Source organism: Carya illinoinensis, chromosome 8 (genome assembly GCF_018687715.1).
Source record: "Carya illinoinensis cultivar Pawnee chromosome 8, C.illinoinensisPawnee_v1, whole genome shotgun sequence".
NCBI lineage: Eukaryota > Viridiplantae > Streptophyta > Magnoliopsida > Fagales > Juglandaceae > Carya > Carya illinoinensis.
Genome location: NC_056759.1, coordinates 30,072,236 through 30,099,977, shown reverse-complemented (window position 1 = coordinate 30,099,977; position 27,742 = coordinate 30,072,236). Strand labels below are relative to the sequence as shown.

The 27,742-nt window shown below is 35.6% G+C and overlaps 1 protein-coding gene across 3 annotated transcripts; it reads left to right on the top strand.

Annotated features, from left to right (window-relative positions):
* The first annotated feature begins 5,916 nt into the window (after positions 1 to 5,916).
* On the top strand, positions 5,917 to 26,850 carry LOC122318179. Of its 3 annotated transcripts, none has more exons than XM_043135364.1 (21): positions 5,920 to 6,255; positions 6,414 to 6,510; positions 8,841 to 9,377; positions 10,241 to 10,335; positions 10,558 to 10,587; positions 10,683 to 10,844; positions 10,931 to 11,009; positions 11,129 to 11,283; positions 11,649 to 11,712; positions 12,675 to 12,754; positions 16,704 to 16,769; positions 17,521 to 17,571; positions 17,727 to 17,878; positions 18,137 to 18,227; positions 18,431 to 18,511; positions 23,743 to 23,820; positions 23,957 to 23,992; positions 24,078 to 24,121; positions 24,828 to 24,906; positions 25,292 to 25,382; positions 25,472 to 26,850. In XM_043135364.1, exons 3-21 carry the CDS (start codon positions 8,843 to 8,845, stop codon positions 26,632 to 26,634), a joined length of 3,132 nt encoding a protein of 1,043 aa, XP_042991298.1. In that variant the 5' UTR covers positions 5,920 to 6,255; positions 6,414 to 6,510; positions 8,841 to 8,842; the 3' UTR covers positions 26,635 to 26,850. The 3 variants fall into 3 exon arrangements, with proteins under 3 accessions (XP_042991299.1, XP_042991298.1, XP_042991297.1); XM_043135363.1 differs by having other exon boundaries at positions 5,921 to 6,255; positions 10,513 to 10,587; XM_043135365.1 differs by lacking the exon at positions 17,727 to 17,878 and having other exon boundaries at positions 5,917 to 6,255; positions 10,513 to 10,587; positions 17,483 to 17,571.
* Positions 26,851 to 27,742: the final 892 nt, after the last annotated feature.

Genomic DNA, 27,742 nt, shown 5'->3' with positions numbered 1-27,742 from the left:
TAATAAGGAAATATTTTCAAAACATTGACTACCTAAATGGGGCTTTAAGCTTTCTGGCCTCCACTAAATTTAGGAATCTTTTTACATGCAGCTTCTTGAAATGCATGTAAAATTAGCTGGCTTAATTTCTGCTTTGTCACATAAATTAGCTTCACCACATGATTTCTTATTATCCATAAATGCCACAAAAAAGTTCTTCAATATCTGATCTTTTCTTGCATCAAGATAATCACTTTCTCACTTATCCAAACTATAAAGTAAACGTACATGATCTCTTTTCTATCTTCTGAACACCTTAGGACTTCCAGTCTTTCACCACTATATATTGCCTGTAACTGAGAGATCACAGCCTGTAACAAGGCCAAACCTCTCTCCCTTTGCCTTCAGTTTGGCCAACATTATGACAGAAAGTGGACATTTTATACAGTAACCTATTCTGAGTTTCCATGCTTTCTTCCATGACACCAATTTTTTGTGGTTGGCAGAGATAATATTCGCTAAACATCTCATGGGATATTCCTACTTTTACATGAAGCTAAAGAGCAATTCTATAGATATATACATGAAAACAACCACCAGTACGTACGGCCTTATGATATGCCAGGCCCTTAGCTTCTTTCTGGTGCTTTTCCTTATCTTTTTCTCTTTCACACATTTCGAGATCTGTCCGTAGAAAATCATGGTACACCCAAAACTTGGTCATACATCACTCGTTTTCTTTCCAAGCAAAAAAAAGTAAAAAGAATGGTCATGATCATGAACATGTACTTAGCATCAAGTTATCCTCATTATTATATTATCATTAAATAGCTTTTTTTGCTGGGGAGAGAGAGAGAGAAAAAGATCTCAAAGAACCGAACATGCATGCATGAGGAGGTAGTGTCATGATTAACGTGATAGACTGAGTGGGCGAAAGCTTTTTGTCATGCCCATGCAGTTTGTTTGTGTCAACTGTCATCATTAATTTACAGCTTATATACACAACTGCATGCAAGAAGCTCGTGATCTAATGGGACACTGCTCTAAGCTGAGGTGCTCCTCAGTCCTCATATTTCTTCCACCCCCATCATCCTTCAGCATGTATCCGGCCCCGATCACTAGCTAGCTTCTACCTCGTTCGTATCCTGGCGGCCTGGCCCCACTTGCCGTCGACCTTCCTTAATTTGCTACATATCGACCATCATCATCCTTGCATGCAATTTATATTGTACTCCTATATATATATATATATATATATTTTCATTCGTGTCTAGGTTTATATTACGAAAAAAACATGTCATTTTCATCACAATTTGATCGAGCTCATTAATATAAGATTATACAAAATTTTATATTATTGAATATCCGTTAAAAATTCTAACTTTATAATCTACGGAAAAGTAACAATGAAATTTAAAATTAATTATATATATAAGTGTCATCCATCTAATTATGTGAAGATTTATTATTTCTAGACAACAGGATGGGGATTCGAACATCAGGCTCTCGATCTCATTATAAAAAAGAAACATTTCTGTTAGTAGGATATATATATATATATATTTATTTATATATATAACGTTTCCTATTACGTGTATATGTTGAGACATGTGACTCACCTTGTTAAAACGAGAAAAAAGCCGCGCATATATAATGCATTCCCATCATCACCCTTTTCGTCCTGATCTTCTTTAGTCTTTGGTATTCAACTTTTCATTTCAGGAATCTACACCTCCACCAGTTTGTAGATCGATTTCAATTTGAGTAATGATATTCATCTCCTCAATTTTCATCATCTTCTCATATAACTTTATAGGTGAGTTGAATTGAACCATATATTTATTTTTTTAACACAATTAGTATAATTTCATATATAAGACAAGAATAACAATACAAATCATTCACAATTGCAATTAGGTTCATGATAAAGTATTTCATCATAAGTATCCAAACCAAAATATATAAATACAATTAATATTTTCATAAAATAAAATAATATATTAACAAAAAAATTTTAATAATTTGAGAAATTAAATAGTCAAATACTAATATTAATATCATGTTTCGACAATAAGAAAAGGCATATAAATTAACTAAGTATTTATAGAACTTGAAAATAGAATTTATTCATTTTATAAATGTTGATTGTGGATTTCATGGGTTGACCTACAATTGACATATTTATTAATAGTTTCTTATTAGATCAATAGGCCAATTTTGATCTAAATCCATTTATATCAAATCTAAATCCGTTTATTTTGTGTCATGATCATATTAGTTCACAGATCGTGTCATATATTGACACCTCTATAGTTTAAACAAGTCAATCCTTGTTATTTTATTTTATTTTTTTGGAATTATTTGTTAGTATTTTTTTAATTTCTTTTAGGGTTTTTAATGTTTTTGTTTCTTAATATTTTGAGATTTTAGCAAAGAAATTTTAGAAAAAATGAGTCATAAATAATTGAAAAAAAGGTACTTGTTGCGGATGCGAATTTTGGATTTTGATAGATTGAAACGTAAATTGAAAAAACGTTATAGTTTGACTATCAAGTTATTGGTTTTTATACTTTTGGAAGCAATTTAAAATAAGAGAAGTCTATTTTTATTGAAGGACAGGGGTTGGATGCCCTCTCCTCCTTTGGAGGTTGGGGGATATTTATCTCTGTTTTTACAAAATATTATATTCTCAGACAAATCGGGATTGAAATATCTATTTTTACAAAATCTCATATCTCATAAGGTTTTGTCATTAGAAATAATATAAAAGTTAAGACAATGCACGCCACAAAGAAATTTATGTGTGGAGAAGCTCCAAACAAATGAGTAGTTTGGCTTGTAATTTAGGTTTTTCTTGTATTTATTAGTCACAACTGTAACTTAAGTTTCATTGAATGAAATGAAGTCTATTTCCTATAAAAAAAAAAAAAAAAAAAAAAAAAAAAGATAGCTTAGGGTTGCAATGAAACTTTGCCTAAAAATGATTTATAGAAAGTATGAGAAATAGAAAAAGAGATGGAGAAGAGAGTATGATGGAGAGATTTTGAGAGCTAAATCTTTCTTATGCTCAATTGTTATTAAATATATAACATATGTTCTTTATTTATAGGTGAATGAGGTTAGAGAAATGATGTAAATATAATAAATCAATGATACTAATTGATTTGCATAATAAACTAAATATGATAGATAATAAGTCATATCACCATACATAAGATAGAATATTATGAATATATTATATCATGAGTTTAGTAATATTCTAACATCCCCTCAAACTCAAGTTGATGATTAGGGGAGTAAGTTACCAAGTTGGACTAGAAAACCTAACTCGACTGATAAGTATATTGGTTGGTTTTAGTCCATAAAACCTTAGACTTTCAATTTTAGGTCTGGTCCCAAGGTGTGGGTTTTTTGGACTAGACCAACCAAAGTATATATATAATTTTTTAAAAAATTTATATACATATGCTTTTTATATAATAGTTGTATAAGTTAATCATGTGATTTTCATCTAACATATCACCATTGACAATATGTATTTGGAATTTGAATGTATTTCATTTTTCAATGTTATTTTCTCTATTTTTTGTTTTTAACTTTATTATGATGATTGTTAATTCTCATGAATGGGTATGGATAATTTTAATAATTTTTCTAACTTTTTTTAGGCTATTTTCAAGTTCAAAATTTGCAAATAAAATTAAATAGTTGAGATTAAAAAATGTAAAAATGTTGGGCTTTTTGTATAATAGGGCCGAAAATGCACATTAGAAGTGATATGGGGTTTTTTATATGTTTGACTTATTTTACACTAGTCTAGACCAAATTAGATCGACTGAATCGATATCTAACAGTCTGATCTAGTCTATAAGAATATAGAAAAATGGTGGACTGAAATTTTCAATCTAATCTAAAAATACCCCTATGGACAGACGGGACTAAACCAATTACATCATTACACCTCTAATGATGATGTGAAAACTCTATCTTGAGTTTGGAAATAAGAGCATGTTAATGGTCAGGTGGATGAGACTTAGGGATCCGACTAGCAACCTGACAAAAGGAGTCTCTGTGGTGCATGGTGCAAGTGGACGATAATAGAAAACTTTGGGAGGAAACCGAGGTACAAGATTGATGATATAAGGATGGCAATGATCCATTAAGTTCATAATAGACCTATAGAGGACGTGTGGTGAATGAAAAAATAAACCAAATAACATGCTAAGTGTGAGACTTATCATGAACAATAAAAAGAGTTGTGGGAGACACTAGAAAATGGGTATTGGCAAGCCAGTGTACAAGATTGATGATGAAAATGAGGGCAGCATCTATTACGTGCACAAGAAACTTTTAGAGGATGTGTGGTGAGCGAAAAAAAAAAAAATCAAATAACATGTTGAATATGAGACTTATCATAAATAGAAAAAAAAAAATAGTGACTTTGATGCCAAAATGCCAACAACAACTCATACAATCGATTAGTGCTTTAATATGAGAAAATTCATATTAGAAAAATGACATAACTATAATGTAAAAAACTGTACCTATCAAGTACTAAAAGACTGTTAAACTAGACGTAGTGTGCTATGTAAATAGAAAAGTGAAGAAACATGCCCACTAACAAAAAGATTGAGTACGGACACAAAAGATTCTATGAGAGATACCAGAATCAGGTATTCTCTGATACCATATAGAAAGTATGAAAAATAGAAAAAATGATGAAGAAGAGAGAAAGAAGGGTAAAGACTTTGAAGTCTACATCTTTCTTATCTATTTATAGGTGAACAAGGAGAAAGAAAAAAAATACAATAAATTGATTATATTTATTAATTTACACAATAAACTAAATATGGTAGAGAATAAATCATACTACCATGCACAAGTTAGAATATTATGAATATATTCTATAGAGGATGGTAATATTGTAACATGATTATTGAAAATAAAGAGATGTATATGTTAGTGTATATATTTGTATCTTAGAATATCTCTAGAATAGTATATCTCAATCAACAAAAGTACAACATTCTCGCTATTTTGAGGTAAAGAGAGAAAAATCTAAAGTTGTTTTGGTGAATAAATCTAAATTAATTTATTTTTTAAATTGTTTAATAATTTTAAAAAATCTGTATTATCTATGTTATCTTGCATTGATTCTATTGATTTTTTGCTCCCCCGTTCTCTTTCTATTGAACTCTTCCATGCATGTTAACACGTATTTATTATAGAAATGCAATTGGGAACCTCAAAAGTCTATTGAATTTATTTATTTATTTTTTATTTAGTGATCAAGTAAATATTTTTAAGTGATATTGTGATTATCTTTTAAAAAATATTTAAGAATATAAAAAAATAAATGAAAAAAATAGTCACATTCGGTAACAATTTGGGAGAATTGTTCAGTGACTCTAGCAGTACTCTATTTATTAAGGCTTGACTAGATATAAAAATATCATCATCATTTCAATTTTTTCATGGTAAAAACATTCTACTCCATCATTTTTATGTCTCCTTCTCATAAATTTACTCTAAAAAAAATAGTATTATTTTAAATAATAAGTTCTGTTATATACAGTTATTTTTATTTATTTTTTATACAATCTATTAATATGATTAAGTAAAATAATTATTTTATATAAAAATTATTTTAACTAAATTTATAAATTATTATAACTAAATTTATAAATAAAATATATAAAAAATATATAAAAGTGATTAGAATCAAAAATTTTATTATGTAATTTTTGTCAAAGAATTTGAAACATGAATTTTTACAAAATGGATGTTTTATGGAAAAAGTGTAGGACACGTGTCCCGATGTTAGGAATCCAGTTTCAAGTTCCATGTGAAATTGGACTTGATAGTTGATACCAAATCGAATGGCCAGATCACTCGTCTTTTGATAAAAGGGACACCCGTCTGAACATGTAAGGTGGAAATGTTTTTCTTAACTTTCTCAAAGGCACGTCAAAGACACCCTCTAATCAACTTCCGCCATATCGGTTCCTCAAACCCAAAACTCCCACACGAGTTACCGTAACGCGTGGTTCTGGTTACCTCTGAAAGTCTCGAACTGTGTCTGAGGAACTAGCGAGGGCTTGTTTATCAAATCTAGTGGGCGTCCCGAATCATTTTCCTCCAAAACCCACAAATCTTCAGAAGGATTTTCCTTTGCCTTTTGCCTTTTCTTTTTTCTTTTTTTTTTTCGCCTCATTTAGTTTCTCGTTTCACTTCGTTTCCCAGCAACCAAACAGGCATAGTATTTATACACAAAAGGTATTTTTTTTTTTTCTTTTTGAAATGGTATTTGTTTCACTGAATAATTTATGGTTCATTGGATAAGTACAACTATGTTCTATTCAAGTACAGTTGATCTCTGCTGATTTTTATTTTTATTTTTATTCTGATTAACTGTATTTTGGTGCTTCTCGTAGCTTGTCATTTCCAGGTGTTTATATGTAGGGGAGCAAGTTAGGGTCTGCAAGCCCCATTTTACTTCTGAGGGAACTTTGGAGTGGGATTTGTCTTCAGGTAAAATCTTCAACTTTCTCGCCTTCTAATCATATTTTGTTGTATTTGAGAATGATAATCGCTTTCTATGTGTTGAATACGTGATTAATATGCTTGTAGCATATCTCCATTGGTGATTCGTTTTAATCTGTAATTTCGTTTTAGATGGTTATGTGTGTATGGTGCACGTGTCGAGATGTTTTGAGTCTACAATGTGAACAGGATAGATGGGGTGCGGAAAATTGGTCAAATTATAAATTCCAAATGGGTTGAGAAAATTGACCAATGCTAGTCGAGTAGTTTTTGGCTTCTGGTTGTTAAGTTTGAGAATTCAGTTGGTGCAGTTTTTCTATGAGAACCAGTAGAGCATATGATATACTACTCATGCTTGTGCCAAGTAAATGAATGTCTGAGAAGGGAAGATTTCAAAATGGTTTATGTGTTTCACATCCCGCGCTATTGTTGTTGGAGGATACATAATCTAAATGCAAACGAGGGTTCACTTTAGTCCTTTTTCGTTGTATACTAATCTTGTTTAATAATGCTTAGTTCACTTTCATGTGTTTACCCCCAATTGTCCCAATTGTGAGTGCATGCGGCTGTGCTTTTGTTTCTTTTTTTTTTTTTTTGATAGCTCACAGAACTTTTTCTTGATATGGTTCTGCTCTTGTTTCATGATTTGTAATGTAGGTTGCTTCTTATGATCATACTTGCCTTTTTGAAACTTGTCAGTACAACACCATTTACCACCGCCCCCCCACCCAAAAAAAAAAATTGCATGCAGGTCCCCTTTCTAACCGTCACCAGATTTTCTTCTTGTAATTTACAATTTCTAAGTACAATTAAAATTTTGAACAATCATTTCAATCTTTTTCTTCGAAAGAAAATTCCAGTAATAAATGACCATTAGGTCTAAGCTATGGCTCAAACCTGACTTAAGGGAGCACCTGTGGCTTCCCACCGTTTAGGCTCCTCTTGTCCCTTTCCTAGTGGGTAGGGTAAGGTCTTGCACAGGTAGGGAAGCCCCACCAGGTGGGTTGCCCCCTCCTACCCATTTTTATCTAGCTAAAAAAGATTAATAAAAAAAAAAAAAAGAGAAAAGATGAATCCCATTAAATAGATGATAGGACTGGGCTAAGGCAGTAATTTTGACAGAGATTAGAACAAGCTTGAGTTGAACCCGTCTTGAATTATCGACAATATTCAACCTTTTCTAATTTAAATCGCATGCTTAATCGTAGAAAATTCACGAAGCCAATTTTTAGCGCTGTCATTGCATTTTGAAAAGATTTTCTGTGCGGCATTTTGTGATTGGGTTTGGGGCAGTTAACATTTCCTTTAGTAATGTATAATTGTGAGAAGTTACATTGGATATGTACAACCATTAAAAATCAGAATGCATTTAGTGTAGACTTTACTCAAATGTAGTGCAAGGAAATTTCTGACTGCCAAGTGAACTCAAACTATAATGGCTAGAGCAAATTTGCTTGTGAATTGCCGAGTTTGGATCAACATTATTGAGTCATGTGACCCTTTCTTATTTTGAAAAAACTGAATAGAATTTGTTGGAGTTGAAAAATATATATATATATAGAGAGAGAGAGAGAGAGAGAGAGAGAGAGAGAGAGAGAGAGAGAGAGAGAGAGAGAGAGAGAGAGAGAGAGAGAGAGAGAGAGAGAGAGAGAGAGAGAGAGAGAGAGAGAGAGAGAGAGAGAGAGAGAGAGAACTTTCTTAGTGAAATATTCAACATAAGATTTTAAAGGAATCACTGCCCCCAGAATAATCCATTTGGGAGTATAAGGTTGAGATTTTGTCATATCAACATTATTATTCATCCAATACTACATTTATCAGGTTAGTGTTTACCAGAGTATCACATTTTAAACCTAACTTTTGCTAGTTATATTTTTCTCTTTTATACATTCTCTGTACTGGGGAATATCCCTTTTGGTTGAATAAATTGTTATCTTACTAGTAAAGAATTGATAAATACTTTTGTTGTAAAATATCAACTATTTAATTCAAAGCAATGGTTTAAATTTGAATAAATCTACATGATAGAATTAGGCTTACTCATAAAAATTAGTAAAAACTTGTAATGGTGCTATTTGGAGGATCCTAATGTAAAAGTGAACTTTGCCTCTAATATCGTAACTAAATGGTCTTGATGCCCATTATTTGTATTCTAAGGGTTTTTGTGTGGTTGAATCCCTTGGAAACATAATGGTCTTGCACTTGATTGCACTTTTGATGGACAACTACTTGTCAAAATAGAATAATGTTGTCTTCCTATTTGTCATCTAATTACTTGATATTTTATTTTCCATTGGGGATCTTTTGTCATCCATCAGTAATGGAAACACAAAGCCAGGTAGAAGAAGCAGAGGAGAGAAAGATGCTTCCGCCCACATCTGGAACTTTTGAAGATCGTGAAGACCTTATTAAATACGTTCGTGACTTTGGAGCTAATCAAGGATATGTGGTTACTATCAAAAAGTCTAGGAAGGATAGAAGAGTGATCCTTGGTTGTGATAGAGGAGGTGTTTATCGTAATAGGCGTAAGATTGATGAGAGTAAACGCAAGAGAAAAGCTAGTTCACGCCTTATAAATTGTCCTTTTGAAGCCATAGGTAAGAAGGAAGATGACGTCTGGGTACTAACCATAAAAAATGGGGAACACAACCATGAACCATTAAAAGACATGTCAGAACATCCTTATAGTCGTCGCTTTACTGAGGAAGAAGTCAGGCAAATCAAACTTATGACAGAAGCTGGTATTAAACCTCGTCAAGTGCTTAAGACTCTCAAGCAAAGTAATCCGGAGCTGCAGTCAACACCAAGACATTTGTACAATCTCAAAGCTAAGATCCGCCAAGGAAATCTGTCAGGTCAGAAATTTACTTAAGCTTTTTAAATCAAATAGATCATGCGGAGGCTGGGATTTGTATATTTGTGTGGAATGCATCATGCTGAATTGTAGGTTCTGAACTATCATGGCCTCATGATTGGAAAGTAATGCCCAATCTTTGTGTTTTTTTTTTTTTTTGGCCTCGGGTATCCAGGAACAACGTCTTGACTAATCCCTGGGTGCATAGGCCCTTGGCAAGGAGTTTCTCGCAGGTGCACTTTGGGAAATTCAAGTGTTTGATAACTTTTAGAGATTGTTTGCACCCAAGGGGACTTGAACCTTAGACCTGGGGGAGCGTATCCCCAAGCCCAAGGCCTGTACCACTTGAGCCAACCCCTAGGGGTTAGTGCCCTAATCTGACTGTAGATTTAATGAATATGATCCATGTTGGGGGATAGGTGTGGATTGATTAGGAATTAAATGGCAATATTCTTTTTTTAATTGAAGGGAGTAAGTAACTTCTTGCAATTTCAGTGAAGCCAGATAAATGATTCATAGCACGCTAATTTTTTTTGAATGCTTACATTGATCGCACTGGTGGGACTTTTTTATGGAGGGTCCAAGGTTCATCTTCTTCATTTTGGTTGCATAAACCAAACATGGGATTGGAGTTTCACTATTATTGGTTATAGATATTAGGCTTTGTGTCTTTGAATGCTTAAAAGGCATGTGCATTATAAATGACTAGTAGGCTTGAAAGTTGGCATTTTGTATAGTTGGGGTAAAATATTTGACTAGACGGGAAGTGAAAAATATCCTAAGGATATCTCCTTTGCTCCTGCTCAAATGATTTTGTCAATTCAGTAGTTTTATAAAATTTAGTTGATAAAAAGTGTTTTGCAGAGAGAAGTTTTAAGTCATGGAGACCCAATAGATCCATGATTGTGGATACTAATGCTGCTCCAACTGGAGGTTCAAAGCAAAACAACAAGAAGCCGGTAAGTTCCAAAGTGAAAAGAAAATGGTGATTTGGATAGGTTTCCTTTCCTGTATCTGCTTTCTAGTTATTTTTTTTTATAGCTATGTGTCTGGTTTCTAGTTGTATTTCCTCTCAGTTTCTTTCTGCTTTCCATTGAATGTATCGAGGAATTCAACTTTCTGAAATTTAAATGTAGTTGAAGGTTCCTAATTTTGTTGGAGGAAAATTTGTGGATTCGCAGGGGTGTGCACTGATTGACGTTTTAAATCCTGTAAGCCCATAAACTTCTGTAGTCAAACCTTTATTTTTTTATTGATATAGTTGGTTCCATGAGCGGTGTTTTAATACCTTAGGTGTCTTAATTAGGCAACACAAGAGGTTGTTTCTCAAGTTCCTTTAACTACCTATGAAGAGTTCAAAGCTGCTGTTACTGCAGCAAAGCAAGCTTTTCCTTCATGGAAAAACACTCCCAATACCACTCGCCAACGGATAATGTTCAAGTTTCAGGAGCTCATCCTCAGAGATATTGTGAGTTTATTGCAATTTGATTTTTTTGTTTACACTTTTGAACTTGTGTATTTTAATTTGGTCGACACAATATGTCTTATTCTCAGGATAAGCTTGCTATGAATATTACAATAGAACAGGGAAAGACTTTGAAGAGTGCACGAGGTGATGTGCTCCGTGGCCTAGGTTTGTCCCTGCATACAAGTCTTGCAGTTTCTTTCCTCATTTAGCAACAATGATTTAAGCTTGGATCCATATGCTCATGATGAGCTCATGACCTCATTCCCTTTCTCTTTTGCTTGTAGAGGTGGTCGAACATGCTTGTGGGATGGCAACTCTGCAAATGGGGGAGTTTGTTCCAAATGCATCTAATGGAATTGATACATACTGCATTAGAGAACCACTTGGTGTTTGTGCAGGGATCTGTCCCTTTAACTTCCCTGCAATGATTCCCTTGTGGGTATGCCTGCAACTCATTTGGGGCTCTTTTATTTGGTCTTTTTTTTAGTTTAATTAATGAACAACATTGATATCCACCTTTTTCTCTATGTGGCTATTGAAATGGAAGGTGATGAAGTAGGTTATAGATACAATTAAATATCCGTGACTTATTCATGCCCCTCTCTTCTTTGAATATTAGAACTGTTTATTTTATGATATGTTCTAAAAGAGAAAGAAAAAAAGTGGAATTAACTTCAGCAAAACTCGGAACTTGGAAATAGGACTCTAGATTGAGTGATTTTTATTATATAACTCTTGTTTATGTGTTCTGGGAAAAGAGAATGGAAAGAAACTCATGTTCAAAGGTGTTGAGTGAGTTTGCAGATGTTCCCAATAGCAGTCACATGTGGCAATACCTTTGTTCTTAAACCATGCGAAAAAAACCCAGGTGATTGTCAACAATTTTATTTTTGTGTTTGTCTTCTCTTACTTTGATTCTCTATGTTAATTAAAATTTTTGGAGAAACCACCCTTTATTTGACGAAGTTAATTCAGTTTATACATGGACTTGATTATGTCTATTCCTAATAGGATTGGTAGTCGCCGTAATCTGTGAAAGCACATTTATGTGCTATATATATTTTTTTGGTAAGTTGTGTGGGCTATATTTTAAGCAATGTTCTTTAGGATTCAGTTCATTGTTTTACCCGCCTCTCTAAAAAGTTTGGGTTCCTAACAAGGCTCACACTTAGACCGATAGGAATTACAAAATGGGGTTATATCTCAGGTTGATTCAAAGTTTTAAACAGTTGTTTCTGAATTGCAGCTGTCTTGTATAGAACATGTGGAACATCATTAACAATGAATTTTGTTCATGTAGCATCACTTTGTATGGTCCAATACAATATTATTAGTTGGTTAGGTATAAGTTTTGTTCTCAGGTCAATATTTGCTAAGTTACATGGTATTAAGAAAGGCTGTAAAGTTGGCTGAGCTGCTGGTTATTCATGTATGATGAGTAAATTAGTATTCTATTTCAGCGAATGATTGAGCTATTCACCAGGTATGCATGCGAGTATAGACATATGTCTGTAGGCAGTAGAACTGCTTGTACCCTGGATTAACTGGTAAGTGATGCAGTGGAATCTGGCAATTCTAAGGTTCTTAACAAGTGTGGTGAGGAATAAAGCAGAAATTGAAACTTAGTTAACTTTTATATTTTGTGTATTGATGATTTGTGCAGAGTACAATTCCAGTCATAATGTTAGTTGGGACCAGTGTTTTGTAGTATACAGTTATTTGGTCTTGTGCTATTCTTAAATGACATCCTCCTGTTTCCCATATTATTTTGTTGCTGGTGCATTTTACTGCATTCTTCTTACTGTTATTGTAATATTATTTTCGTTTCAGGGGCTGCAATGATACTTGCTGCACTAGCCATTGAGGCTGGTTTGCCTGATGGTGTCTTGAATATTGTTCATGGCACTCATGTAAGCTGTTTCTCTTTAAACCTCGTCTATATGAATTTTTTGGTAGGCATGACCGTTGCACCCTGGGACATTGAACCCATGACCTCATCCTTTTTTTTTTTTTGATAAGTAAAATATTATATATATCAAAACAAGTAACCAAGTATACTGAACGTATACAAGAAAACACATAGCCCATATTAGAGAGCCCCTAATGACCCAAAAAGCCCGTGAAAAGCAACCTAAAATACACTAAGCCCGAATTGGAATGGAATACACCTACCTGACCCCAACCCCTTGTTTTCCGTAGAACTAATACTCAACCCGAAACCCCAACCCCAACGCCTTGTTTCCTGTCTTCACAATGCCCTCCCTTTAGACTTTCCTGTACTTGAGCTACCACCTTTAGCGTCGTAGTTGATTGTCCAAGAAAGATGCTGTAACTCCCTGCTTTTCTTGAAACTTGATTTGGTTTCAAGCACGTGGTTTGCCTTAATCGCAGTGATTAGTTCTTTAAAATATCACTTCACATCCTCCATGTGAAATTTTCACGAAATGTTGAATCTCGTTAACTTTAGGTAGAACTCAATCCGTTATCGGAGGAAGAGAGACCATGGGAGCAACATTATCCTCAAACACAGTATCTAACTGCACTCCTGACTCTAGACATTCCTCCACACAAGGCACCAATGACAAACCCATATTTAAATCCCGTATGTCTTCAGCAACTCCATTGGTTCTTTCCAATGGTATCAAGGTCCCCATTGAAGATTTTGGGGTGACAACGAAGTAGATGAGAGAGCTTAGTCCCTATGACCTCATCCTTCACCCCATAAAGTCATGAGGTCATTGGGCCATGGGGTCTCCTTTTTCATTATCATTTACACAAAAAACTGCTTTATATTCATGTTATATGCATTTTTTTAATAAATCTTCATTAGGAACCAAGCACACAGGATATATACAAGAGTGACACCTGTCTAGAAGGAGAAAAAGATACTCTAAAATCATAAGAAATTCTAAGGTACAGTTTAGATAGCGAGATGAGATGAGATGGTTTTATATGAAAGTTGAATAAAATATTGTTAGAATATTATTTTTTAATATTATTATTGTTTTGAAATTTAAAAAAGTTGAATTGTTTATTATATATTATGTGAAAATTTGAAAAAAATGTAATGATAGAATGAGATGAAACAATTTTTCCATCCAAACGGGGCCCAAGACTTTCCACAGAAATTAGTATACATAAAGAAAGTTTTGAGCCCCTACCCTGTAACACCCTGCTCCTCGATAAAGTCATTTTTAGACTTTATGAGGAATCAGTGTGCTACTAAACTTAAACACTTTTCTTACTAACGAAGTGCCAGATACGAAAGATCCTATAAATAAATAAATTCAATCTTTATTAAGTACTTAAAATCCAAAAGAGCGTTTGTGGAAGCATTTATTTAAATTCAATAAAGTCTCATGTGCTATCAAAATAACTTTTAAACTTTAAATCATAAAACTGAGCAGGACAAAAACTATCTAGGCCTCTACCTCGCCTCCTTGGACCAAGTCCTGTTTTGCAGTTCCATTCTCATAAATATCATTACCTGGGGTGGTTAAAAAATAAAAACATACAAAAAATAAGTTTAATACTCAATAAGTAACACATCATATAGTAAACATAATAAACATAAGGTTTCTTGAAAAATATGCATATGTAAATAACATGAACATGAATTTATTTTTCACTTGTCATAGGCCGGTACCCACTGTTGACCCCCACGAGTTAGGATTAGTGAATCTAAGTAGATTCCGATTTTGCCCATGGCCGCGGGTCGTGGAATCTATACATAAAGAAGACACACTGAGTGCACTACCAGCATGCCCGTAACAAATGGTACCGTGTTCATATCATAACATAGGCCATTATGTATCTTATCATTCATACTTTATTATAATCATACTTGCGTACTTGTTATATCATAGATTTCAAATGAAATCACATTCTTTCATAAAATGTCATGATACATATTTCTTCACATAAAACCATGATTTTTCATAAATATTTTGATGTAACATTTTTTACATAAAATCATGCAAGGCTTTTCATAAATATTTTAATGCATTACTCTCATATAAAATCATGACTTTTCATAAATATTTTTATGCATAATTTTTTATGTAAAATTATGGGTTTTCATAATTTTATAATGACTTGGTTACATAAAAGGGGCTTTCTATGGAGGGCGTACATGCATAATATCTTTACAAAAGACATGCTGTTTACCATACATACGTGTAAGGATATGATCATGCTACTTACATTGCAGTGTTAATCCAATATTGTTTACATGAAATCGATCACGTGAATTAGGAGAGAGAAAACACAAGGGATGTTAGTTGACTAGAGGTGCTCAGCGTGATTTTAGGTAAACAGAAACTACACTAAGGCTTGAAGAGGAACGAGAAACATGTATGGTGCATAGGCTTGAGCGTATATATAAGGGTTTGGTTTAAGAGCTTTAATGTGAAGATGATTTGTAGAATTGTAAGAGAGTTCTATTGGGGCATGAATCCTAGCGGAAGGTGGAGATGTGCATGGCTTAGGGTTTGAGAAGGTAGTCAGTTAAAGATTTTTAACGTGAAGATGACTTGTAGAGTTGTATTCCTGTTGGAATAGGATGTCGATGAGTTCGAGTTGGACTCGGTTACAATCATTCAAGAAGAGAGTTTGTATTTAAAAACATGATCTAGTAGTTCATTCAATGTAGGATTAGCAGTGATTGAGATTGCGTAGGGGACTTCAATCAATGATGATTTTAAATTGAAATAAATTTTTAATGGCCAATCTTTAAATTCTAAAAGGAGTCTAATTCGTTCAATAAATAATAAATGAGATTTAATATAGTTATTGAGCCTACTTAAAACTCCTAATCAATCTTAATAATTTATCGCTCGTGGGCTTATCCAATATGGCTTATTAAATATAATTCAGGCCTAATAAAAATTAACAATATTCCGACCTTAGAATTATTGGGCTGAATCGTTTAGTGCTATTGGAGATTTAAGTTAGTGGGGTTTGGAAAATTGTGGTTTTCAGCCCGATTAGTGCCTTCAGCCTAAGGTGTTCATCTCTTGTGGGGGAAGTTATACGGTTAGAAGAAGCCGCTTAGAGGAACGAGTGAGTTTCTTCCAAGAGCTGGTTCAGTTTTTTGTATTCAGGCCCAGAATTTGAATGTATCTTACTGCAAAGATACTGAACCTTTTATTTGTGAAATTTTCCATGATTGTCTCTACACATTGTCATTAACCTTTGTGCAAAACTACATAAGATTGTCTTATGTGAGTGATTTGTTTATTTAGTTTTTTCTTTTGAATTTGTCTATCATCTCTATATTAACTTGGCATGATATTTCTCTTTCCACATGATTTATCTTTTTTGTGCCTCAAAGTATTGGAATATTTATTTATTTTTGATAAGTAAACGATTATATTGATATGAATAGGCATTGCCCAAGTACACAAGACGGTATACAAAAGGTCACACGTATTGGAATATTGATGCAATTATAACATTATATACAACCCCTAGGGGTTGGCTCAAGTGATAAAGGCCTTGGGCTTGGGGGTAAGCTCCCCTAGGTCTAAGGTTCAAATCCCTTGGGGTGCAAATAATCTGTAGGGGTTATTAGACTAGAGGATTTTTTCCTTAAATTACCCGGGGTGCACTTGCAGGAAACTCCTTTCTGAGGGCTTGTGCACCCCCGGGATTAGCCGGGACACTGTTCTTGGACACCCGGTGCCAATCAAAAAAACATTATAACATTATATTACAAGTTTAAAAACTTCTATATTCTCTACATTTTCCTCTGTACCCGTTTTCTTTTCTATGTCAAGATTTATACTCAATTATAATTTAAAGGTCCAGTTAGGTCATTTATTTATCCCTGATGTATTATTGTTTTTATAACTGGAGCAGGACATTGTTAATCAAATATGTGATGATGATGATATAAAAGCAGTTTCGTTCTTTGGTTCGAATACAGTAAGTTTGTCCTCGAGCATACTACATTTTTACCAATACATACACATGCTTATGCAATGCCTGAAGATATTTTAAGTAGAGACATTTTATACACCCACACATGCGCATGTTAGCTTTTGGGGATCTTATTGGATTTATTTTGGCAAAATTTTCGGTATGCAGTCCTATTGACTCCTGTGTAGTCTGGTTTGAAGTTGATGAGTGATGTTTGTTGCTCTGTTTAGTTTTTGTGGATATCAAATGGGCATATATTAACTGTGGGGATTTTATTGCATTTGGTTTGGCGAAAGTTCATATTGTAAGTATACCATCCTCTTGTCTTCTTGTAATTCTGCTTTGAAGTTGATGAGTGATGTTTGTACACCCTGATTGGTTCTAGTGTATTTCTATACATAACGAGCAATGTTTGTCTGCTTATATAAAGGAGGATGTAAAATTGAGATCGGGATTAACGTTTGTATCTTCCTGTGCTCTATGCCAAGATCTTACATTCCCCCAGAGACTATTCTACTGAGATACCATACCTGGTTGTGTTTTTCAGTTTTTTCCCACCATTTCAGTCTTAACCATTATATGTTTGTGCCCTCAAATGTTGTCAACATAAAGCAAGTGCGGGATTAGTTGACTTTCTTGTTTTTAAAATTCACGTATATATAGACCATATGGAGAGATATTTATGCATATATATTATTTATTCACTTGTTCACCTACAGATCAAAAAAAATTATTCGCTTGTTCACCTGTTGTTCAGGCTGGAATGCACATATATGCCCGGGCAGCTGCTAGAGGAAAACATGTTCAGGTGAGTGCTTCCTGCTTTTCATCTCTCTCTCTCAATTTTGGTTAGACCCAGTTGGAAACTGTAAATTCATGATTTGGCTACGTCACTGATTGTTGTGTTAACTCTTTAGTCCAATATAGGAGGCAACGTTACTGATTGTTGTGTTAACTCTTTAGTCCAATATAGGAGGCAAAAATCATGCGATCATTATGCCTGATGCTAGTGTGGACGCTACGTTGAATGCTCTTGTGGCTGCTGGCTTTGGTGCTGCAGGCCAGCGGGGCATGGCACTCAGCACAGCTGTTTTTATCGGAGGTTCAAGGCCATGGTATTATGATTCAATTGCCTCAACTTTTCTATATGGTTTGGCATTTCCAAGTTTTAAGCTTGGATTGGGTGCTTGCTTTCATAAAGAATCATCATCGATTTTCAGACTTCATACTCAACTAGTCAGTTCCAAATTAGTCAGTCTTTTTCATTTATGAAATTATAACAGTTCCCAAGGGTCTCTTCCAATTCTCCAATCCACTTAATAGGGTTTGGCAAATCCTAGTCTTACAAAAATGATGTCTGCGGGTCTGTACAGGGAAGAAGAACTTGTGGAGCGTGCCAAAGAACTTAAAGTAAATGTAGGAGCAGATCCAAGTGCAGACCTTGGTCCACTTATTACTAAAGAGGTGCAAGCATAGCCCCCAAAAAGTTTCCCAATCCATCTACAATATAGATGTATTTATTACATTCTGAGTTTTGTTTTTATCAACGTAATGCACTTATTGTTGCCTAGCTGGTTGCTAGTGCATACTGTGTTCATTTTAAGTTATGTAAGATACTCGATTTTTTCTTTTACTTTTTCATTCTTCTTGTGTGTTAAATTTTGCAGGCAAAGGATCGCGTATGCAGATTAGTACAATCTGGTGTCGAAAGTGGTGCTAGAATGCTGCTTGATGGGAGACATGTCGTGGTAGGATTTCTTTATGCTCTCGCCAAGACAAGCTAACTGTTGATATACCAAACCTTGTTTGATACCTCCTTTTCAAATTTAGCTTTACTGCAGTTGTGCGAATCCTCTTGCATCAAATCTTCTTTATTGGAGTTAGAAATAAATGTGGCCCATTGGTGTCAATAATGCTACTTTTCTCAATTTCAGTCTATTGCAAAAACTCTTGAACGTTTACTGTGAGATTTGGCTGTGGTTAAAGTCTTATGGGTTTCAGCAGTTGCCCTTTTTTTTTAAAAGTAAAATGAAATTTTATTGAACGAATGTAATAGGTGAAGCCCATGTACACAGGAAGTATACAAAAGAAACAACTAGTTACATTCTATAAAGCAGAAGAACAAGAAAACAGAAAAGCATGAGCAGAAGCTCCATCAAGACCTATAGCAGAAAACCATTGTAATAAGAAAATACAAAGAATTTCCAGATTTCCTCCAAGGTGCTCTCCTTATCGTTGAAGCATTGCTCGTTCATTTCCCACCAAATGCACCACATGAGGCACAAAAGAACCATCTTCCACCCCTCAACCACTTGTTTAGAACTATGAAGCCCCATCCAACATGCAAGCAAATCCACTACTGTCCTTGGCATCACCCAAACCAGTCCAACTCTACTAAAAATTCCATCCCATAATGCCTTAGCCCTCACAATGCAAAAGTAAATGATCCATTGATTCCCTATGTTTTTTATACATAAAACACCATTCCATAATAACAAAACCCCTCTTTCTCAAATTATCAATCGTCAAAATATTGTCAATATTTCCAAGTGAAGCTGTCCAAATGCAGAATGCAACTTTGGAAGGCACATGAGACCTCCAAATGCACTTCCAAGGAAAGAAATCACACTGCTGAACAGTCAATACCTTATTATAAGACCAAACTGATAATTTTTTGCTACCCGTATGGTTCCATATCATTTTATCCCTCTCATCAGCCCCAACCTGCAGGGAATACAGGAAGCAGAGAAAATCAGACACCACATCAAGTACCCAATCCTGAACAGCTCTTGTGAAACCAACATCCCACTGCAAAATTCCATTCGAAATTACTGACAGATCAGCAACAGATGCAAGCCGATTAGATGCTATACAAAACAAAGCAGGGAACATGCTACAAAGAGCCCTATCACCACACCAAGTATCAAGCCAAAATCCCCTCACCAACAACAAAATTTGTATGTTTTACAAAGTTTTCCCATCTCTTTCTAATAAACTTCCAAAGACTCACTCCATAGGTCCCTCTAAACTCCTTAGAACAGCCACCCCCCCCCCCCCCCCCCCCCCCCCCCCCCCCCCCCAAAAAAAAAAAAAAAAAAAACTCACACCCATATTTCCGATCTAAGACCTTTCCTCCATAATGACTCTTCCACTTCATACCTCCACAACCATTTTCCCAACAAAACCTTGTCAAAACTACTCAAATTCCGGATCCCCAAACCTCCATTTGAAATAGGAGAGCAAACTTTTTTCCAACCAACAAGATGAATCTTCGTCTCCTCACCCATACCACCCCACAAAAATGTATGAAATAATTTCTCAATCTGTTTTCCCACCTCTACTGGCAATGGAATTAAAGAAAGTAAGTTGGAAGATTAGAAAGGGTACTTTTAATGGAGTGATTCTACCCCCTTTTGTTAAATAAAGCCGCTTCCAACCCGCCAACCTTTTCTCAATCTTCTCCACAACCCCATCCCAAATAGACTTCGCCTTGAAAGACCCACAATGGAAGATCAAGGTACTTCAATGGTAAAGCAGCAACTTTACATTCCAACAACTCGGCCAAGCAGTTAATACTCTGCACCTCCCCCACAAGAACTATCTCCAACTTACTCAAATTTACCTTTAGACCTAATACAGCTTCAAAACATAATAAAATAGCCCTTAAGGCTTGAAACTGTCCAGGATCAGCATCACAAAAAATAATAGTGTCATCTGCAAAAAAAAAGGTGAGAAATAGTATGATACTGCAAATTTACTGGTTGTTGGCAGCTCTTGGTCATAATGGAGTTTCATTCCAATGTAGAGAAATGATGGCTTTTCTAGTTGTCCAAATTGTAGGCGGATTCAATGCTCACAATTTATAGTCATGCAGCTATGTGTAAAAATGTTCTTTTTTTGATAAATAATGTAATTGAAAGCACTGAGAGGCAGAACCCTAGTACACGTACATAAAAAATGCATCTAACTAATGAGGAAGAATAAACAACAAAAATCTTAAATATTGTGGCTTTTGACTGTCTCATCTTCTTCTCACGGGCTCTACCAAAAAGCCAAAAGGGCAACAACTCCACTACCCTTTGGGGCATAACCCACACATTCCCAAAGGTACTAGAAATCTAAACCTATATTTCCCCAACTGAAGTAGGAGATGTTCAAACCTGTCTCCGCACTGCTTACACATACAACACTCCAAGACTACAAATGCCTCTTTCATAGACTATCCAGTGCTAGTGTCTTACCTAAATTTACCTATCAATATATATATATACTTATAAAAAATATATATATTTATATTTTTTTTTGATAATTAATAAGAATTTTATTACAATGAAGAGGCAAAGCCCAAGTACACAGGAAGTATACAAGAGGAAATGCCTACATACAGCGACTAAAAAGATAGAGAAAAATCTAGAATAACTCCCATCACCATTCATTACATTAGCCTTAGCCCATAGACATAGAGTTTTAAAGAAAAATTCCCCAATTTCTTCCATCGATCGTTCTGTCTTCAAAACATCTCCCATTTTTTTCTAGCCATAGACATCACATCAAGTACGAAGGAATCATTTGCCAAATGGCTGCAATAGGTAGACTCCGCCCAGCGTACCTCCAACAAGCTAGTAAATTTACCACATGCTTTGGCATCACCCAAGAAATACCCATCCTTCCAAAAATGACACTCCACAAACTTTTAGCCAGCTCACAATGGAGAAACAAGTGATTAACTGATTTGCCATCTTTCTTGCACATAGAAAACCAATCAACAATACAAAGACAACACTTTCTTAGATTTTCTGTTGTTAGAATTTTATCATGAGACACCAGCCAACAGAAGAAAGCTACCTTACTTGGCACTTTTAACTTTCCAATTACTTTTCCAGGGGTAATCACATACACCTTGGCAGGTTAAAGCATTATAAACCTATCAAACAAGCATTATAAGCATTATAATAGGAGTGAACTGAGAATCTGAAATTTCTTTCATGAATCCACAACAATCTGTCTACACTTCCTTGGACAATCTTCAACTCATATAATCTGCTGAGAAAATCTGAAATTACATTAACTTCCCAATCATTTACATTTCTCATGAAGTCAACATTCCATTGAATGCTATTATTCAAAAAAGAGAATGAATCAGCCACAGTTGCATCTTGCTGCCTTGCAATCCAAAAAAGTGAAGGATTGAGGGTTAACTCTCCACACCAATTATCATGCCAAAGGTGAATTCTTGATCCATCCCCCCACCTTAAATTTGACATGTTTAACAAACTCCCCCCAACCCATTTGAATTAACTTCCATAATCCCGTCCCATAAGCTCCTTTTCCTTCATTTGAACACCAACTACCCCACATACCCTCATATTTAACATCTATCACATTTTTCCCATAATGCAGCTCTTTTTAAATGATATCTCCATCATTATTTCCCACAAAGAGCTTTATTAAAAAGCCTCAAGTTACACACCCCCAAACCACCATTTGAAATCAGTTGACATACCTTATCCCAACTCATCAAATAATATTTCTTTTCCTCCCCTTTACCTCCCCACAAGAAATTCCTATAGATCTTTTCAATTTTTATAGAATCCCTCACTGTTGAAGGAAAGAGAGAAAGGAAATATGTTGGTAGATTGGACAGCGTACTCTTGATTAAAGTGATTCTACCCCCTTTAGACAAATATAATTTTTTCCAGCTGGCTAACCTCCTCTCAATCTTCTCAATCACTCCTTCCCAAATCGAAACAGATTTATGTGAGGCACCCAGGGGAAAACCAAGATACGTCATAGGCAGCGACAATATTTTACAGCCCAAAATATTAGTCAGATCCGAAATATTTGATACTCAGCCCACCGGAAATATTTGACACCCCAAAATATATATCTTATCTAAAGTTGCCGTCCTAGCAAAAACAGCTTCCCTCCTAGGAGCCTTAGTTATAACATTGACATTTGAAGACCGACATTTGACATGTGAACCATTTTGATTGCATTACTTTTTTTTAATGAAAACTAATTGATGTTTTGAGTTTAATTGGATCTTCTTTTTGGATGTTTTACATTATTGCGATTATCATCTCTGTTAAACAGTGGTTTGGATGAGAATCAAAATGTCTTTGTGATCCCACATCATAGCAATGACCCAGAGGATTTTATAAGTTAGCTTAGTAATGCGGCTAATGCCACATGGCTAAGGGGCATTGCAAGGCAATATGGGTTGTCCAAGAGCGGCTGCCAGGGATTTTTTAGTGAATGGAGTTGCTTATATGTAAACTGAGTCTTACATTAGATGTGACCTTCTTTGATTTGGACTATATAAATGATTATGAGAAGTTCCAATCTTGACCATTCGTTTTAAGGTATTGCACGTCCACATTTTTTAGAGGAAACTTATACATGTGATTCCTATGGGGACTGGTTGGATCCATCCTATCCTAATAGCACATTTTTTAAGCTTAATTTAAAATCATGTTTTCTTGCAAGACCTGGTTAGAGGAAAACTTTATAGAGATTGCTTGAAAGTAAAATCCTTGTTTCACTATCTGGGGTATGTTAGCTAGATTTGATATGAACTGTTCACAATTGGGGCTCCCAGTACTTGTTTCTATTGCACAAATAAACATGGTCGCATACTTGACACAGGGCTCAAGCATACGCTCACCCATTGTCTTCACAACCCAAATCACATGATCCTTGACATTCTTTGTCATAACAGGGAACCACGGTTCTTTTCCATTCAACGCAGGAGAAAATTTTAAACAATATAAGACTGAAAACATTGATTTATTGGTCTGAACTAAGTGAGATCATGGGACCCTGGCTTGGAAAGTTCTTTCTGTTTGGTATTCTCTTTGATGCATGATGAGAGAATTCATCTGCTTGTCATTTGCTGAGGAGTTGTATTAATTTATTTTTTAAATATTGCGAGATCTTGCTTTTGAAAACCACAGTGAAATCTTCCAATTTAACTTTGTAGGTACGAGGATATGAGAATGGAAATTTTGTTGGCCCTACCATCTTATGCGATGTTACAACCAATATGGAGTGCTACAAGGTATTTTTTTTCATGCTTGCAGTTCCACTTTTGTTTCCAAAAAGAATGTATTTGGATAATTATGATCTCAGTGGAAGAAGACTAGAACCAAAGACATTGGCATATTGTTGACAGCACTGTATCTTGTGTTGAGCAGGAAGAAATTTTTGGACCAGTCCTTATTTGTATGCAGGTATGCATAATTAGGTTTCTTTCGTTTTTGTCTGTGGTGTGAGCTGGAGATTGGTTGACAACATTTCGTTTATTTGGTCACCCAGGCTGACAGCCTAGAAGAGGCCATAACCATTGTGAACAAAAACAGGTACTGTTACAACTCACGTAGCTCCAAGGTGAATGTTTTATCATGTGTATTTCAAGGTGTCACGTTTTAAATTGACAATGGGATTATGTATGAGGTACACAAATCTTTTTCTTTTCAGTGTATATACACCAAGTTTGGCAAGTAGTGGGAGTGAATTGTTCATGTTATTGAAACTCTAGGATGAATTGCTTGTCAAAATATAGGAATCTAGTATAATATCTTTTTATCGAAGCATTTGCCTTTAATTAGCCTTTTTTCTTTTGTTCATCCACATCACTTTTTCATCCATGTCAGCGGGCCATGATGTTGGATATTTGTCTCCTGATCTTTACATAACTTACCAATGTGTATTTCTTTTCCATCTCCTCAACTGTTTTGACTTATCATGTGTCTTTCCCATCTTCTTTCCCATCCTGAATCTATAAATGTTCTAATGGTTGAACACTTGCTAATTTTGTCTTCCTTGTGGCTCCTGCATACCTTCAACTATTTCTGCCCATTGCACAGGTCTGCAACTAATTGTATAAACTATCTAAATAGATCGGAAAAATAGCAATTTGAGTTTGGAATATATAAGAAGAGTCCAGGGTCTATGCTGAGACATTTTCTTCTATTGTGTTGAAATGCTATCCGAAGTACCCATTGACAATTCACAATCTTTTGGAGATATTTCACAATTACATATTTTTATATTCCTATTTTACAGGCATGGAAATGGAGCTTCCATATTCACGACATCTGGTGTTGCTGCTAGGAAGTTCCAGAATGAAGTTGAGGCTGTGCTGGTAAGTCAACCGTTCTGTATGGCATATAGGTACCAAGAACTTTTGGTACCCCTTTTCTGGCCATTGGATCGCACAATCCACCTTGTTGCTCAATTTAAGCCAATCCTGGCTAGAATGCAGGGGCCCATCTATGGGTTAGTTGTACAAAACCTGAATAAAAAACATGATTGGCTCACACGTTATTTAGAGTTGAGGAGGCCATTATTTGCAAATGTTGCATTTAAGTTTATGATTAAAACGTGATTAGTGGTACCCACAATGGGATAGGGGGAGACCTTGTGAGCAGCCAAGACTGGGCCATGGGTTTTCTTGTTCTTCTTTCAGATGTGTATCTATTATTCTATCTTGCATGTCATTTTATTACAAGAATTTAAATACGACTCAGGTTGGGATCAATGTTCCTGTTCCAGTTCCATTGCCATTTTCCTCATTCAATGGATCGAAGGCATCTTTTGCCGGGGATCTAAACTTTTGCGGTATAATTTATTTGGTCCTCTCTCTCTCTCTCAATTGAGTTACATGCTCGTTTCAGTTTCTCAGTTTCTTTTGATTCTTGACTTTGCAGGGAAGGCTGGTGTGCAATTTTACACCCAGATCAAAACAGTGGCACAACAGTGGAAGGATTTACCTAATATTAGAGTGTCTCTAGCTGCGCCTCCATCATCTGAGAATGATACAACAAGCCGAGGAGTATCTTCAGCATTTCCTGCCACTTCTGAGAGAGACTCACCTAGCCAAAGAATGTCACCAGCCATGCCTCTAGCATCCGAGAGTGATTCTCCAACCTGTGAAGTATTGCCAATTCCTCCAACATCTGAGGCGGATGTACCAAATCCATCTGTGTCTCCAACAGCGGATAGAGATTTAAGAAGCCAGGAAGTGTCCATGGTCTTACCTCCAACATCTGACAGGGGTTTATCAAACCTTGAAATGTCAGTAGCTATGCCTCCATCAACAGAGAGGGATTTACCAAGTGAAGGAGTGTCAATATCGACACCCAAGTCATCTGAAAGGATATATATACCTCAGTCTCAGTGGAATGAAACTCAACCCCCAGCGTCTCAAAGGAGTGAAACTATTCCATCAACATCAGACGGGATTCATGTGCCTACATCCCAGAGGAATGCAGCATCTCAAAGAGCTGATGTTGCAATGGCCTTAACTTCTGAAAGGGTATATGGTCCTTCATCTCACGCACTCGACAATATGGGTCCAACTTCGTGCAGGAATGAGAGTGTGGCTCCAACATCTCATCGGATTGACACTACTGTGCATGCAACTTCCGACAGGGTATTCATGCTGGCAACTTCTCACTTAAATGATGGCATGGGTCAAACCTTTCAAAGGACTAACACCAACATGTTTTCAACTTCTGAGAGGCTATACATGCCCACCACATCTCACCTGAATGACCATATGGGTTCTACATCTCGGAGGACGGATATTGCTTTGCATCCAACTTCAGAGAGGATATACATGCCTGTAACATCTCAAAGGAATGAAAACATGGCTCCGGCTTCTCAGCGGACTGATGCTGTTCCCCCCACGCCTGAAAGACTGTACATGTCTCCTATAGTTCAGAGAAACCCGGGCATGCCTTCAACGACTGAGAGGTTATATATATCACCAACATCTCAGAGGCTGTACTCTCAAAACCATATAATTTCAATGGATGAGTTCCCCAGCCAAGGAGCGTCGTTGACTTTGCCATCATCTCAAAGGATTTAGGATATTACACAGTACATTTGTGTTTCCTTTTAGGAGCAATGTAGACAATAATCTCATGATGCAAGCAAGCTTTCTTCGTTTTTGGCAATACACATTCGTTGTCTTCTCTCTAGGGGAGTTGGGAAAAGCGAGGAATGACAAATCACCTTGTGACTGATGAATTAACTCGAATAAAACTCTTGAAAACGCTCTCCCCCCGAGACTCTGAAAAAACAACCCATTTTCCTCTATCGTGAAATATGTGGAACCTTCCCTCTCCCTTGCCGTCTCTTCTTTCTCTCCTTTCTATAGCTCCGTTCCATCAATTTTCTCCTCTCTTCATTCTTTTTTCCTAGTTTTGTTGGATATGGAGCAATGGCAGAAGGCCTATGGGCCATGAACTTTTCCCGAAGCAGCAGCAGTAACGACTATATAGAGAATAAGTATCATGTAACTTTGTATCAACTACTGCAGTAATATAAAAAAGCCTCAAATCCCATAGAAAACCCTATTACCTTCTCTCTCTCTCTCTCTCTCTCGGTAATATATCCTCCCACCACGTGCGGGGGAGGGGAGAGAGTAGGCCTGTGCATAAGAAAGGCCCATGTCCCTACTAAATTCGGGTTCATTGGGTCGGCTTATTACATCTAATATCGATCGAAATTGATCATCCAAGGAAAGAACTAGTGCCCATCTATTCTTCTTAAACCCTAACCTCTCTAGCATATGTCTAAAGTTCAAAACAGACGGATTGAATCAAACTATAGGAGCAGAACTGCGGAGGTGGATGGCTTCTTGCCAAGATGCAATCACGAACGACATTGAAATCTTCAAACTAAGCGATCCTTCCAACAATGACAGCATGCTACGTTTCCTTCTTTCCTTATTTACCTTTCATATTTTGTATATATTTATGCTTCTTTATTTAGATAGCAGATGTTCCTTAGACATGTTTTGTATGTAGTCTTAGTTTCCTTATTTAGACAGATTTAATTGTTGTAATTTAGGCATGCTACGTTTCCTTATTTACCTTTCATATTTTGTATATATTTATGCTTCCTTATTTAGATAGCAGATGTTCCTTAGACAGATTTTGTACATAGTCCTAGTTTCCTTACTCAGACAGATT

Bases quoted from the DNA above. Each gene is read 5' to 3' on its own strand.
- LOC122318179 (XM_043135363.1), top strand. From the start codon at position 8,843: ATGGAAACACAAAGCCAGGTAGAAGAAGCAGAGGAGAGAAAGATGCTT. The intron at 10,845-10,930 runs GTGAGTTTATTG...TCTTATTCTCAG, and splicing joins AGCTCATCCTCAGAGATATT to GATAAGCTTGCTATGAATAT. The intron at 17,879-18,136 runs GTATTATGATTC...GGGTCTGTACAG, and splicing joins ATCGGAGGTTCAAGGCCATG to GGAAGAAGAACTTGTGGAGC.